This window comes from Cololabis saira, chromosome 7, assembly GCF_033807715.1.
Source record: "Cololabis saira isolate AMF1-May2022 chromosome 7, fColSai1.1, whole genome shotgun sequence".
In the NCBI taxonomy this organism is placed as follows: domain Eukaryota; kingdom Metazoa; phylum Chordata; class Actinopteri; order Beloniformes; family Belonidae; genus Cololabis; species Cololabis saira.
Window position 1 is genome coordinate 33,988,840 of NC_084593.1, and position 12,655 is coordinate 34,001,494.

Genomic DNA, 12,655 nt, shown 5'->3' on the forward strand with positions numbered 1-12,655 from the left:
TCTGAAAACTTTGCCTTTTTTTTTGGTACCTGAAGGATACGTTTGATCCGCTGCCTCTGAGGGTTGTCACCTTCATCACTGTCCAGCTGCCGGTGAGGATAGCAGATAAGCTGCAGCAGTCGCTGGGCCTGGATGTTCACCAGTACGGGGTCCTGCAGGGCGCTGCTGTCCTCAGACAGAGACTTCAGGCAGCGCTCGCCAACCCACTCCTGCAAGAGGACGCAAAAAGAGGGCACAAGGAAAAGATAAATGTGATAGCAGTCAACAACTTCAGTGGTCCTCAAGCTTCTGTTAAAGTATCAAGATAAACTCAGTCGTGCAGAACAAGCTTGACTAAAGCAAAGGTGACAAATCAGGATAAAAGGTCATTTCACAGTAATGGAAGTGGATGCACCAAAACCATAGAAAATGTGTTTGAGGCCTTAAATTGTATTAAACAGCCTGAACTGACACTAGTTCTTGTTCTGGTTGTCTTATTGATGTGATACCTCTTTCATGCTTTTCACTGACTAAACTACAAGCAGGTCAGACGTCCCCATTTCTAAATGCAATCTCAAAGGATTCCAGGCAACAACAAAACAAACAAACAAAAAAAAAATCACTGAACGATATTGAACACAAACAGAAGGTGCAGCGAGGTCTTCGTGGGAGGAAAAACTATTTTCACTGGTGTGTTATTTTAAGAGCTTCATTTTTCACTTCGCAAAATAACAGCTTGGACTTTACTTGTAGAAGTCACTCCTTTTTCTATTCATCCCATTTCCACTCATGTCCTCACCTGCTGGCAGATTGTCTTCAGAACATATTTTGCATACACATCCAAACTAGCTGTTTCTATGGAGACATTGCGTCCCTCAGATATGTCGTCGAGACCAGCAGGGTGAGACAGACCCGAGCCCCTTAGCTCAGCGTCACCTGCATCAATGTGAAGAGATAAATGACACAAATCAGTAAAACCAGAGGCATCATTATCTAAAGCTTTAACAACAAAACCTTTTCCTGATCACATGCATGTTTGAAAGCACATATGTAGTGAGTAATGTGTAGAGTAATGTTTAGACTCTTACCCAGCATAAAAACAGCTTTGAGGACAGCAAATACTGCTCCAACAACTATGCTGTTCTGTGAAGCAGCAAGAAGGTGGCGATCGCAGGAAGACCGGATACCAACTGGGGATTTGTCTGTTATGAAATTGGTACAGGGAACAAGTCACACTTTTTGACAACCGGGAAGAAACAAAAAGGTGTTGAAACAGTGGAGAAATGGCTGTGTTCACTACCTGACTTTACACCATCCTGGGGGACCGGGTTGCGCTGTGGCGTCTTAAAAAGGTGCAACAGAATTCGACAAGTGAGTCTGGCTCCTGGTTCAGAGTCTTGTTCACTGCAGGCTGAAATCACACACACACACGCGCAATAACTATCACTGGATTTCTTCACATATTTTTGAGGATGTTCATACTATTTTTGGATAAGGCCCATGATCTTTTACATCCAAGTCACACTCTAATTTTAAAACTCTTCCTAGATAGACACCCTATCCAGCAAGAGGGATGGACCTTTTCTAACATGGAGTTGTTCTTGCGAAAAAGAGAATGAAAACAAAAGTTTACCAAAAGTGAGAAATGTTAGCATTTAGCAGCTTAAGTATTGTTTTTCTCTGACAGAAATAACATTATACATCTAAATATCTTTGTATGAGCTGAACTGCAATGTAAAGCTTACTAATATTTGGAGTGCCGATTGAAAATATAAAACAGGTTCTTTAAGAGGAGTGATGTGGAAAACACGACAAGATTTAAATGGGGACTTTAGTGGTGAAATAGTCTTGACATCGTTATATTTTAGTAAAGAGATTTTCAGTGAAAGGCGGTGGAGAGGAGAGATTATCAATGATCAAAAACACTTATCCAGACATCAACCGCTGAACCAAAATGCCACATTAGAGCCTTTGTTAATAGCAGATAAACAAACAAAAAGAGATGTTGAAGTAAAAGGTTTAAAATAATCTAAAAGCACTCGTTGTCTTGTTTGTTTTTTACGGTCAGCTTTTTAGTGATGCTCACACGTTTTTATGCAATAGCTGCTTTCAATGACATGCTTGTATGTTCAACCAACACTGTTCACTTTGATAATCTGATCAAATCATGGAGAGTTACTTTGTTGTTGGTGGTTTTTTTTTTAAACTTCTTATAGTCAGAGGACAGTTTGATCACAGATGGTTCCCTCATGCTTTGAAAGAAGCTAAACAGACCCTATAAAAGCACGTCTTTGAACAACAAACATTAACTCCAGAGTGGAAACGCAAAAAGGAAGGGCAACTTCCCCCAATAGTTTCCACTGTAACTATGTAAAGCTTCCTGCAGTCTGAAATGACTGAATCAAAGAAGGTTAGGAAACCACCAGTCTGGGAACTTTTCACGTGACCCCTGGTGGGTATAGTTCGTTCTAAAATACTTTTATCAGAAGTACTCGTGTTTATAAAGGGTTTTTCTCACCTGCATTGAGAAGGGAGGGGATGGCCACACAGCGCACCAGGTCTTCTAGGAGCAAACACTGTCTAGCGATGAGAATGGCTACAAATGTTGCCAGGGAATCGTGGAATGACAAATCGCTAACCTGAGGGTAAAAAGTACAAAATTCAACTGTAACATTATTGCAAATATGTTACCAACAAACAAGCAGAGCTGTGGATAAATGTCACACTAGTTCTTCGGAGGGAACTACAACTTACGTCTACGTTACACAGCAGGTCATTGAAGCCACAGTTGCCATTGTTTGAAGAGCAGCAAAGGGCCTTGAGAATGCCGAGCCACTCTGCGCTGAGGGAGCGGCAATACGCCGTCAGCTCCGCACACAGGATCCCGATATCGTTCACCCTGACGGGAACATTGTACGACATCAAACGACAGCCCAACAAAAGGCACTATTGTGTAGCAATCTTGGCCACACGGAAGTCACAAACCTCTCAGGATCTCTGTGGTCCACACAAACATCCATGAGCACATTACACACAAAGCTGTAGCGGTTGGCCGGGCTGTCATTGAGGATTTTGCCCACCATGGAGTGGTTGAAGTTGAGGGCTGAGGGGTTGGCGATGGCTTCCATCATGAACACGGGATCCCAAAGCATGTTAGAGTCCGATGGATCGATATTGCAGTAGATAGAGTTTTTCACTTTGGAGCAGAATTCACTAGAAAATATCAGAAAGTGAGTAGTTGTGTTATTACTGACAACTTCCAAAGCTGATCACATATGCAGCGATACAAATATAAACTTATACCTAAAGATCTCTCCAAACTTGTTCTTGAGGTGACTGCAGGAGGTGTAGAGGTCGTACAGGTAGGCCAGGATACAGCGCTCAGCCGAGGAACAGTCTGCCGGGTTCACACCGGACTTAACCACAATACGCAGCCTGGAGAGACATTTTCACAGATTATTTAGGAGGCACTTCAGCCATACAGATAAATAAGACTGTTTAGGAGATTATAACCCCGTTTTGGCTGGCAATAGTGACATCATTGAGGAAATACCCAGCATATTCAATTTTTTTCTTTCAATACAAGTTCTGTTGTGTAGGGCTGCAACAACAAATCGATAAAAATCGATTATTCAAAGTGTTGGCAACGAATTTCATTATGCATTCGTTCTGTCGCACGATTTATGCATCACTCGCCATGTCGCAGGGCCATATATTTCATCTCCAGAGTTTAAAAAAAAACTTTCATCTGCAGAGCTTTGTCAATGCTGTCTGAGTGAAATAGTTTTTTTTTTTTTTTTAAACTCAACCTACAAAGGTTTTTAAAGGAAATTAAGTAAATTCTACAAATGACCGGGCAGAAAAAAAAAAAAAAAAAAGACCAAAAGGTCCAAAGTCCTCTAAAGTGTGGAAAGACTTCACTTTTGCAAGCTTTGCTAAAGTGCTTTGACATGGCATGGGAGCACCACGGTGCTGATACAGCATCTGACACGGAAACGTGAGCCATCGATGGGGATGAAGGAGCTAAACGGCTGAGTGAAACGGAACAAAGTAGGATCCTGTACGACAAAGTGAGGAAACGTAACGCCTGATGCTGCTGTGTGCTTGTTAATGACGGTGAGGGAGTATGTGTGTTACGTGCAGAAGAATGTTTATTATTTTATTTATCCTATAACAAAGGAGTGAGAGTGTGTGTGTATTGTTGTAACTTAGGTTACCTCCGCTACGCATGCATGAGACGCTTGAAGCTGAAACTCAAACCTAGAGCAGCAACCTGTTGTGCTTATTTGCTCTGTCAGTTCAAATGTTGGTTTTCGAAAGAATTTTTTTTTGTTCGATTCATTGATTAATATAAAAAATAAAATCGATAGATTAATCGATTATTCAAATAATTGTTAAGTGCAGGCCTACTGTTGTGATAATAGCTGCGCATCAGAGGTGCATTAAACAGGTTTTTGTATTTTGTATTCAGAGGATAAAGCTATCATGAATTTCATCTCCATTTATAAACCTCCCCGAGAGGAAAAAAAGAAAAGTAGTGCACACTGCCAAATGTTTAACTTGCTGTTGCAGCGCCTTTTTATTGCACTACTTAGCAGTTAAACTGAAGCCTTTACCCTCCAAATCTCCATTTAGGGACAAATCAAATCTCCATTTCAATTGATTTAAAAGCAATCCAAATGTACACCCCCCCAAAAAACAAACAAACAAAAAAAACACTTGGCTTTCAATGAGCCACACTGAAAAATATCAATTTGAAAGAGACAAACCCATCAAAAACTTGTGCCGTCTGCTCCGGATTGAGGATGAGGCAGGAGTGGTATCTCCTCAGGACGGCTACGATACACAGACACAGGCTGGTGGTGTAGCTGCCCACCAGGCTGGACGACTTCAGCAGCAGCTCGGCCTCCACCAGGCTCAGCTCGCACAGAAGCTGGAAAACACAGGGTCATCAAAAACCATGACTTATGTTGTTTTTATGGCTTTAAACCTGTTAAATGTGATTCTGTTGGTGACAGATACCTGAATGGCAAAGTCTATGAGGCCACTAATGTTGAGGGAGTACTCCATGAGGTCAAAGATGAACTGAATGTGCTGGACGAGAGGCAGGTGATAGGACATCCCTAAGGCAAAGTTGGTGATCTGATCCAGAACATTTCTGGACACCTGCACACAAAACAACATGTAATGTCAGACAGGAGAGTAGACTGATTGACCATGATTTGATTACACTTAAACAAGACAACTGGTTAAGTTGTAAAGTGCTACACTAAATGTTGATCCCTGAAAGTAGTGAAACAGCTTTTGGCATCCGTTCCATGTAATCTCGACTCTTGGATTGCTTTTAGATTTGCATGAATTAAAAAGAGCATTAAAACCCAATTTAAATTGACCAAGTTTCATGAATTTAGTCATTTATGTGCTTCCCTTCACATTCTGCTCCAACAGCTTGAATACATTATGTTCTGTTGGGTTCTCCGGTTCACTGATTGCATTATCAATTCTAACTCCAGTTTAACATCTGAAATAACACATTACCTAACATTTAAATTACATTTGCATGCCAAGTGAGTCACCTTGTTTAACTTTATTTTGGTTTCTGCAGTTTTTCTGGTTTCTGCAGTAACATCAACATGGTGGACGACACCAAGCTTTCTGCTCTCACCTGGGAGGTGACCTGGTGCTGGTCAAAGTGGGAGAGGTGCTGGAACTTGGAGAAAATATCCTCTGCAGTGGGAAAAGCCTCTGGCTTACTCCTCTTCCTCTTTTGGCCTTCCTCCCCTCCTGTGCAAGTGAGAAACAGAGGTGACGAGGCTGAGTGAGGAAGCATCATCTCATTTTCTTTTCCAGCTTTCTTTGAATTGAAGCTTCGCATCAAAAGACACAGCCAGAAAGAAACTTTAGAGAAAAAGAAAGAAGCCCTTTTACATGCGAGTTGAAGGTCATCATGAACTCTAAGGAATAAACCACAAAAATCATCCAGTCGAAGCAGCTGGAACAAAAACAAAAAACTCATATCTGAGGTAAAGTGCTTGTGAACAAATGAAAGCCAGTAGAAGAGACATTGGGAAGAAAGAAGAGAGATGTAAGAGGCAGTTTCCAGGGCTGATGGAAAAAAAAGTAAGTTTGATCTTTTTAGAAAGGAAAAAAAACAGGAGATCTAAATGTAAAGGAGCGTCTGAAGCACAACAGCAAAAATGAGCAATAAGCCCACAAGTGAAGAACAGATCACAAACAACCAAACATTATACAGTCTCCGTTTCTCCAGACAGCAGTGTGGAAAAACAATATCTACCATATAATAAACATGGATTATTCAGCAAGGACAAGCAGTGGGGGGATGAAAGCTTAAAGCAATTTCTCTGACTTTCAACCTGCAGTATGAAAAGCAGGTAAAATAACGTTTCAGACGTTTCTCTAAATGACTAACACAAACTGCATCCCCACAGCTGAGCTGTAAAACACAAATAATTGGAACTGTGGGACATTGGTCCAAAAGATAATACGTGTTACCTGTTTCTGCTGTACTTTTGCGGTTGAGCACTTTCAAGATGTCTTTGGTAATTTTCTTGATGGTGTGCCGCGCCTCGTCTCTCAGCTTTCCCACACCATAGAGGACGACTAGACGCTGGTTGCATTCATGGCTGGCACTTTCCTCCTGCACATATCAACAGAAAGTGTACAGAAATTGAGGGTACCACATAAAATATGCTACAATCATACACAATAAGCACCAAATGAGAATGACAAGACAAAAATTGCGGGGAGCTGAAAAAAACATTTCAGTCACCGATACGAAACCACTTTAATCAAAAAACATATCTCTTAAACTAGCCTGCACTGATTATACTTGCTTAAGGGTATTTAAAATCAAACACATAGTTAAGACTAATCCTGTATGCTTCTTTTCTTATGTTTAATTATTGGAAATGGCTATGAGTCTTCCTCAAAAAGCAGCACATACAGAAAGATATAAAGACTCCAGATGTCACAAAAGTGTTGATGGATTTGGTTTTCTAAGACAAAACAAAAAAATCTTCCACCATTTTCTTTTTCTAAGTTACTTTTTAATCCCAGCCAAGAGAGAGAGAGTTCTTACCTGTGGAATAGGGAAGTGAGTGGCGTACTGGATGTGTCGGGGTTGCTCGTACACTTGAGGGAAGGCAGGGTCCATGCTCTTGTCCTTACAGCCGGCCTTGCTGTCCTGCTCTGGAGCAGATTTCTCTGGAGAAGGGCTCCCCTTGGACTCGCAGTGCATCGGAGGAGAAAACATCTGGGAAAAAGTACATGTGACCAAAAAAAACACATAAATAAATAAAATAAAATAAATCCTAATTGCTCTAAAATCAAATATTAATTAAAGCTGCAAGCAGCCCTCGCGCGTGCAATTTTCACCAATTAAAGGTCAGGGACTCAAAACTAAGTCCGATGACACCACCCACGAGTCTTTATGTAAAACCATTCAAAAGTTATGGCAGAAAGTAGGAACTATCAAATATTGACAAATCAGATGAAGGGGAGGCGCGCTTTTTGCCGTCTAGCTTCGCCACGGTAACGCTTTTGGCTGAGAAAAGTAATGTGCATCATCGCAGGATCGAGAAGCACATTTTGATGTATAACACACCTGGGTGCACGTTACGGTCCGGGCCGCATTAACTGCAGAAGGAATGGCATAAATTGCGCCAAAATTACACGATTAATTTAAAATGGCCGACTTCTTGTTCGGTTTCGGCCATGGCGCCAAGAGACTTTTCTTTAAGTTGCGACATGATACAGGTGTGTACCGATTTTCGTGCATGCACGTCAAACCGTATTGTGGGGCTTGAGACACAAAGTTTTCTAGGGGGCGCTGTTGAGCCATTTGGCCACGCCCATTAATGCAAACCATTAAATATCACATTTTTCGCCAGGCCTGGCTTGTGTGCAAACTTTGGTGACTTTTGGGGCACGTTTAGGGGGGCAAAAAGGCCCTCATTTCGTCGGAAGAAAAACGAGAAGAAAAAATAAAAACGAGAATGAGAACGACAATCCCTACAGATACAATAGGGCCTTCGCACTGTAAGTGCTCAGGCCCTAATTATGTCAGAATACACTGCACTTACCTCATCAAAATTAGCACTGGAGTTGTGATCAATTTCCATCGACTCAGAGAGGCCAGTATCCTGTTGGACAAACAACAACCTGATGTTACCGTTTTAGACTTCACAATTATTTGTCACGCTACATGAAAACCACACATGCTTCCGACATGCCTCCATTTTGACACCGCTTCCCGCATCCTGCTCCTTGCGCTCCGATTCATCAGACGGCTCATCGCTGGGGGAACGCGGGCGCGGCAGGTGGGAGTCAGAAGCCAGGTCGCCACGGGAAATCAGCGTACACATGTAGATATTGTGTGAAAAGACATCATGACGGATGAGCTCGCAGAAGAGAAGGACCAGGTTGGAGAATTCTACACGTTCGCTTTCATTCCCCGGCTCCGCTGTGAATGAGAAAAGGGAATTTGAATAATTTAATAGAGTTGTGCCCTGCTAAACCACTCAGAATAAATATACAGCGGTACAGAAATCAGAGGCAGAGACAAACGAATCAAATATTAGACTTAGATCAAGTATGAGACATTTCAGAAATGACGAGGGGGGGGTGGAAAGAGACTCACTAAGTGTGGGGGCCTGCGTGTCGAGAAACTGCAGCAGCACATCCTGGAAGACTGGAAGCGTGGCTGCTGAGAGGGAGCCGGAAGACACAGAGCCCTTCTCATCCACCACCTCCGACTCACCACACCTCTGCACACAAACACAGCACAAACAGTCTGAGATCTCCATTTAGAAACCTTTCAACCTCCCAACACTGCTCCTTTTAGAATGTTTATTAAAGTTTATATATATAATGTTTATACTATATATATATATATATATATATACATACATACATACACACATATATATGTATGTATAAGGAGGTTAAAGGGAAAAAGGGAAAACAAAAGAGAGGTATGGCGATGTATTTTTATGCAACAGAAGTTAGAAATAAAGATTGTTTGTACAAAAAAAACTCATCCTTTGAGAGATTTTGTTCCCAGATAAAATTTTAAAACCTATAGACATAAATAGAAACCTAAAGACATACACATTCCTTTTTTGATGGTGCATTATCTAAAAACACGTATAAAGACGTGGGATTATCCAGTTGGGGTGCATCTCTCACCTCCGCTTCTATTTCAGCCTGTCTCTTCTCCAGCAGCTTGGCAACCACCATGGCCCGGTGTCTGCCAGAACGCTTACAGCACACGGCCCACTCACACAGCAAGGTCACCACAGCATCATCATCAGGTGACATCTGGATACAAACACAAGCCAACACAGGAATCACTTGATACCGTGTTTTGTCATGTGCCAATCAGGTGGCAACAGCACAGGAGATTAGTTTCAATTCATTCAAAATTAATGAGGCTGACTGTATCTTTTAAATCTGCTTGACTTGCTTGCCCTGTAAAATCTGAAGATATTGAGTTCTAATGTGTTATACATAGTGAACACCGTGCCGAGCAGAAAGAATCCTTACCTCGTGACCATCTTTACTCTGGCCTGAGCCAAATATCCTGTTGTACAGTGAATCTAATGAGTTGTTAAAGTCAGACTTCTCAAAGCTGTGGTTGTCCAAAACCTCCAGAGTGTGGAGAACCCTTCCAATGGTAAACCCTGGCAAGAAAAAGAGCATCATCTCTAACTGTTTCCACAAAATGTGAACAGTTCTCTACCGACATAAAGGGACTGAACTTTCTTACCTGCTGTTGTCTCTTGACACTTATCAAATGACCACCTGAACTCTACTGCCTGGCCTCGCTCTTTAACCTGCTCCTCAATTTCTCGTAACTTTGCACGAACCTGCAGTGAAAGATGGAAATAGGTAAAGCCTGGTTTACACTTGGGGGTGTTATTTGTTTTTAAGATGACATTTTTCAATGAAGTGAAGCTGCAGAAAAACAACCAGAGAAGAGAGGAATGAAGGCTGTACCTGCTGTGTAAAGGGGGTATTGCCTCCTGGCATGGGCAAGCTGGAGGGAGCGATGGGAAGCAGGTCCAGAGGAGAACCGGTCTTGTTTCTGCTGTCTGTTAGAGAGTAGTGCCACACCAGAGCACTGGGACAGCACAGCACAATGCTCTGTTGTGAGGAGGAAATGAAACAAAGCAGTGAAAGGAAAAGTCAATTAAAGAGAACTGCACAAACTCTCAAATTTATTTATTTTTTTGGTGTGGATAAAATGGTGGTTAGAATTAGGAATGGGCGATATTTTACCGTTCACGATATACCGTCAAAAAAATTCCCCACGGTAAGAATTTGTCATCTTGCGGTAAAAACGATAAATTCCCGCTAATGACGTTTTTGTGTAAAGCTGATTTATGGTTCTGCGTTAAATCGCCGCACAACGTACGCAGGAAGCAAGGAAGGAAGGAAGGAAGGAAGGAAAGAAAGAAAATGAGCCAGAAAAGAAAGAAAGAAAGAAAGAAAGAAAGAAAGAAAGAAAGAAAGAAAATGAGCCAGAAAAGAAAGAAAGAGAGCCAGAAAAGAAAGAAAGAAAGAAAATGAGCCAGAAAAGAAAGAAAGAAAGAAAGAAAATGAGCCAGAAAAGAAAGAAAGAAAGAAAGAAAATGAGCCAGAAAAGAAAGAAAGAAAGAAAGAAAGAAAGAAAGAAAGAAAGAAAGAAAGAAAGAAAGAAAGAAAGAAAGAAAAAAAGAAAATGAGCCAGAAAAGAAAGAAAGAAAGAAAGAAAGAAAGAAAATGAGCCAGAAAAGAAAGAAAGAAAGAAAGAAAGAAAATGAGTCAGAAAAGAAAGAAAGAAAGAAAGAAAGAAAGAAAGAAAGAAAGAAAGAAAGAAAGAAAGAAAGAAAGAAAGAAAGAAAGAAAGAAAGAAAGAAAATGAGCCAGAAAAGAAAGAAAGAAAGAAAATGAGCCAGAAAAGAAAGAAAGAAAGAAAGAAAGAAAGAAAGAAAGAAAGAAGTAGTTTAGTAGCATTTAGTATCTTTTAGAGCAGTGTTTTGGCGGCTCCAAAGACTGAATGTGGTGATAGATTTATAGTTACAAAGGTGGAGTTGAACTGGTATTTTTTTTTTTTTTTTTTAATCGTCATTTTTATCGTTATCGGGATAAATGCCAGAAATGATCGTGATACATTTTTTAGTCCATACCGCCCATCCCTAGTTAGAATACAGATGCAGTACCTGTAACATGCAGCTGAGGCCAAACACCAGAGGCCTGTGCTGCGGGCAAATGTAGAAGTCTGTGAAAGCTGTCTGCGGCTGGTTCCCTCCTGCAGGCTGGGAGGTCGGGGTGGGGGGAAGAGCGTTGCCTTGTTGTGTCAAGATGCTATGGCTCTGATGCCCTACTGCGCCGGGCCCCAGGCTCCCGTCACTTAGCAACAGGTTGAGACGGCGTGTGCAGAAGTAAGCCAGTCTTCGTGACAAGTAAGCAGACTGTACAAATTCCCCTGAGTACTGTGGAGCAGAAGAAAGATCCACAGCATCAGCCACAGCTCTGGGTGGAATTATCACCAGTCAACCTTGGAAGTAAAATCATGACGAGTGGCTGTGGGCCCCGTTGGGCGCTGTCAACACAAGTCAACACTGTCAGATGAAAACACAACACAAGATAAGACTGTTGACAGCTGTGGACGCCTGTCATAACATTGTACGCCTTTAGGTGGAGTTTTTTTTCCTCTTTGCTTGGATATTTCAAATCAACGGTTATATAATTTCCCTCAGTTTTAAAAGAAATGGGCTAATAATATTTTTTGTTTCGTTTTTTGCCCAGTTTTATTAGATCACAACTAGGAAATTAAAGGTTGTGTATCTGCTTGAAAAGCCATCTTAATGGTGAACTTTGATTCTGATCTGCAAATGAGTTTACCCATTGGCATTAAGGTTGCAATGACTAGTCAACATAAACAACTGTCAAAATTTGTCAATTCAGAATTTACTATTTGAATGTGTCATTAACCAACAGGTGTATACCTCAGGGGGGAATACTCATTTGTTTTTGATACACAACAGGAAGTGCAAAGAGCAGTATAGTTTCCATGTAAGTCATTCAAGAAGAACATGTGAACTGCAAAGATGGGGGGAAAAAAACAAACAGAAAGTACCAAGGACAGAACAAGCCACGTGGCAGATGCCTTGCTGCGTCAGGGTGGCCTGTGTGACGCTGATGATGCCATTAACTGATGTGCATTACCCAGTTATATCAGCCATTTTCTGCTCACATCTTCCCAGATCAATGCGCTAGTGGGGACGTGCATATGTGAGCTGTGATAAACAGCTGTCATTTCTGTGCAGTTTTATGACAAGGCATGCGGAGCGCATGACGGAAATTATCCTAAAACAAAAAGTAAAAATCTATGGACTAGTTATTACCAAAATGATGGTTAGCAAGGGGCACGTTGGCGCAGCTGGTAGTGCAGCCACCTCACAGCTAGAAGGTTCCGGTTCAATTCTTGCCCGGTAACGCTGTGGGTGCTGAGGGCGTGTTCACATTTCCCCATGACTTCAGCACCCACACCCTGGGCTGCAGCCATACTTGGCCTTTCATTTCTTTTTTGGGGGGGTAGTTAGTTGGATATTTCCAATTTGTTAGGTCTACGTGTTCTTAAAAGGCGACATATTGCTTTTAATATAAGTTA

At 41.5% G+C, this 12,655-nt stretch overlaps 1 protein-coding gene across 4 annotated transcripts in view; it reads right to left on the reverse strand.

The window, feature by feature from the left end:
- The window catches only part of med12 (mediator complex subunit 12), a 30,741-nt gene that overhangs the window by 9,439 nt on the left and 8,647 nt on the right, over positions 1-12,655 (reverse strand). For all 4 annotated transcript variants that reach the window (XM_061725718.1, XM_061725719.1, XM_061725720.1 and 1 more), the window contains exons 7-27: positions 11,202-11,474; positions 9,997-10,143; positions 9,767-9,866; positions 9,544-9,680; positions 9,187-9,318; positions 8,639-8,765; positions 8,232-8,461; positions 8,082-8,141; positions 7,079-7,252; positions 6,493-6,637; positions 5,645-5,763; positions 5,002-5,145; positions 4,749-4,912; positions 3,283-3,414; positions 2,965-3,192; positions 2,734-2,878; positions 2,498-2,618; positions 1,280-1,390; positions 1,068-1,181; positions 779-915; positions 30-209 (exon numbers count right to left, since the gene is read on the reverse strand). In XM_061725718.1, the coding sequence (XP_061581702.1) occupies positions 30-209; positions 779-915; positions 1,068-1,181; positions 1,280-1,390; positions 2,498-2,618; positions 2,734-2,878; positions 2,965-3,192; positions 3,283-3,414; positions 4,749-4,912; positions 5,002-5,145; positions 5,645-5,763; positions 6,493-6,637; positions 7,079-7,252; positions 8,082-8,141; positions 8,232-8,461; positions 8,639-8,765; positions 9,187-9,318; positions 9,544-9,680; positions 9,767-9,866; positions 9,997-10,143; positions 11,202-11,474 (3,120 nt within the window). The remainder of the gene's footprint in view (positions 1-29; positions 210-778; positions 916-1,067; positions 1,182-1,279; positions 1,391-2,497; positions 2,619-2,733; positions 2,879-2,964; positions 3,193-3,282; positions 3,415-4,748; positions 4,913-5,001; positions 5,146-5,644; positions 5,764-6,492; positions 6,638-7,078; positions 7,253-8,081; positions 8,142-8,231; positions 8,462-8,638; positions 8,766-9,186; positions 9,319-9,543; positions 9,681-9,766; positions 9,867-9,996; positions 10,144-11,201; positions 11,475-12,655) is intronic.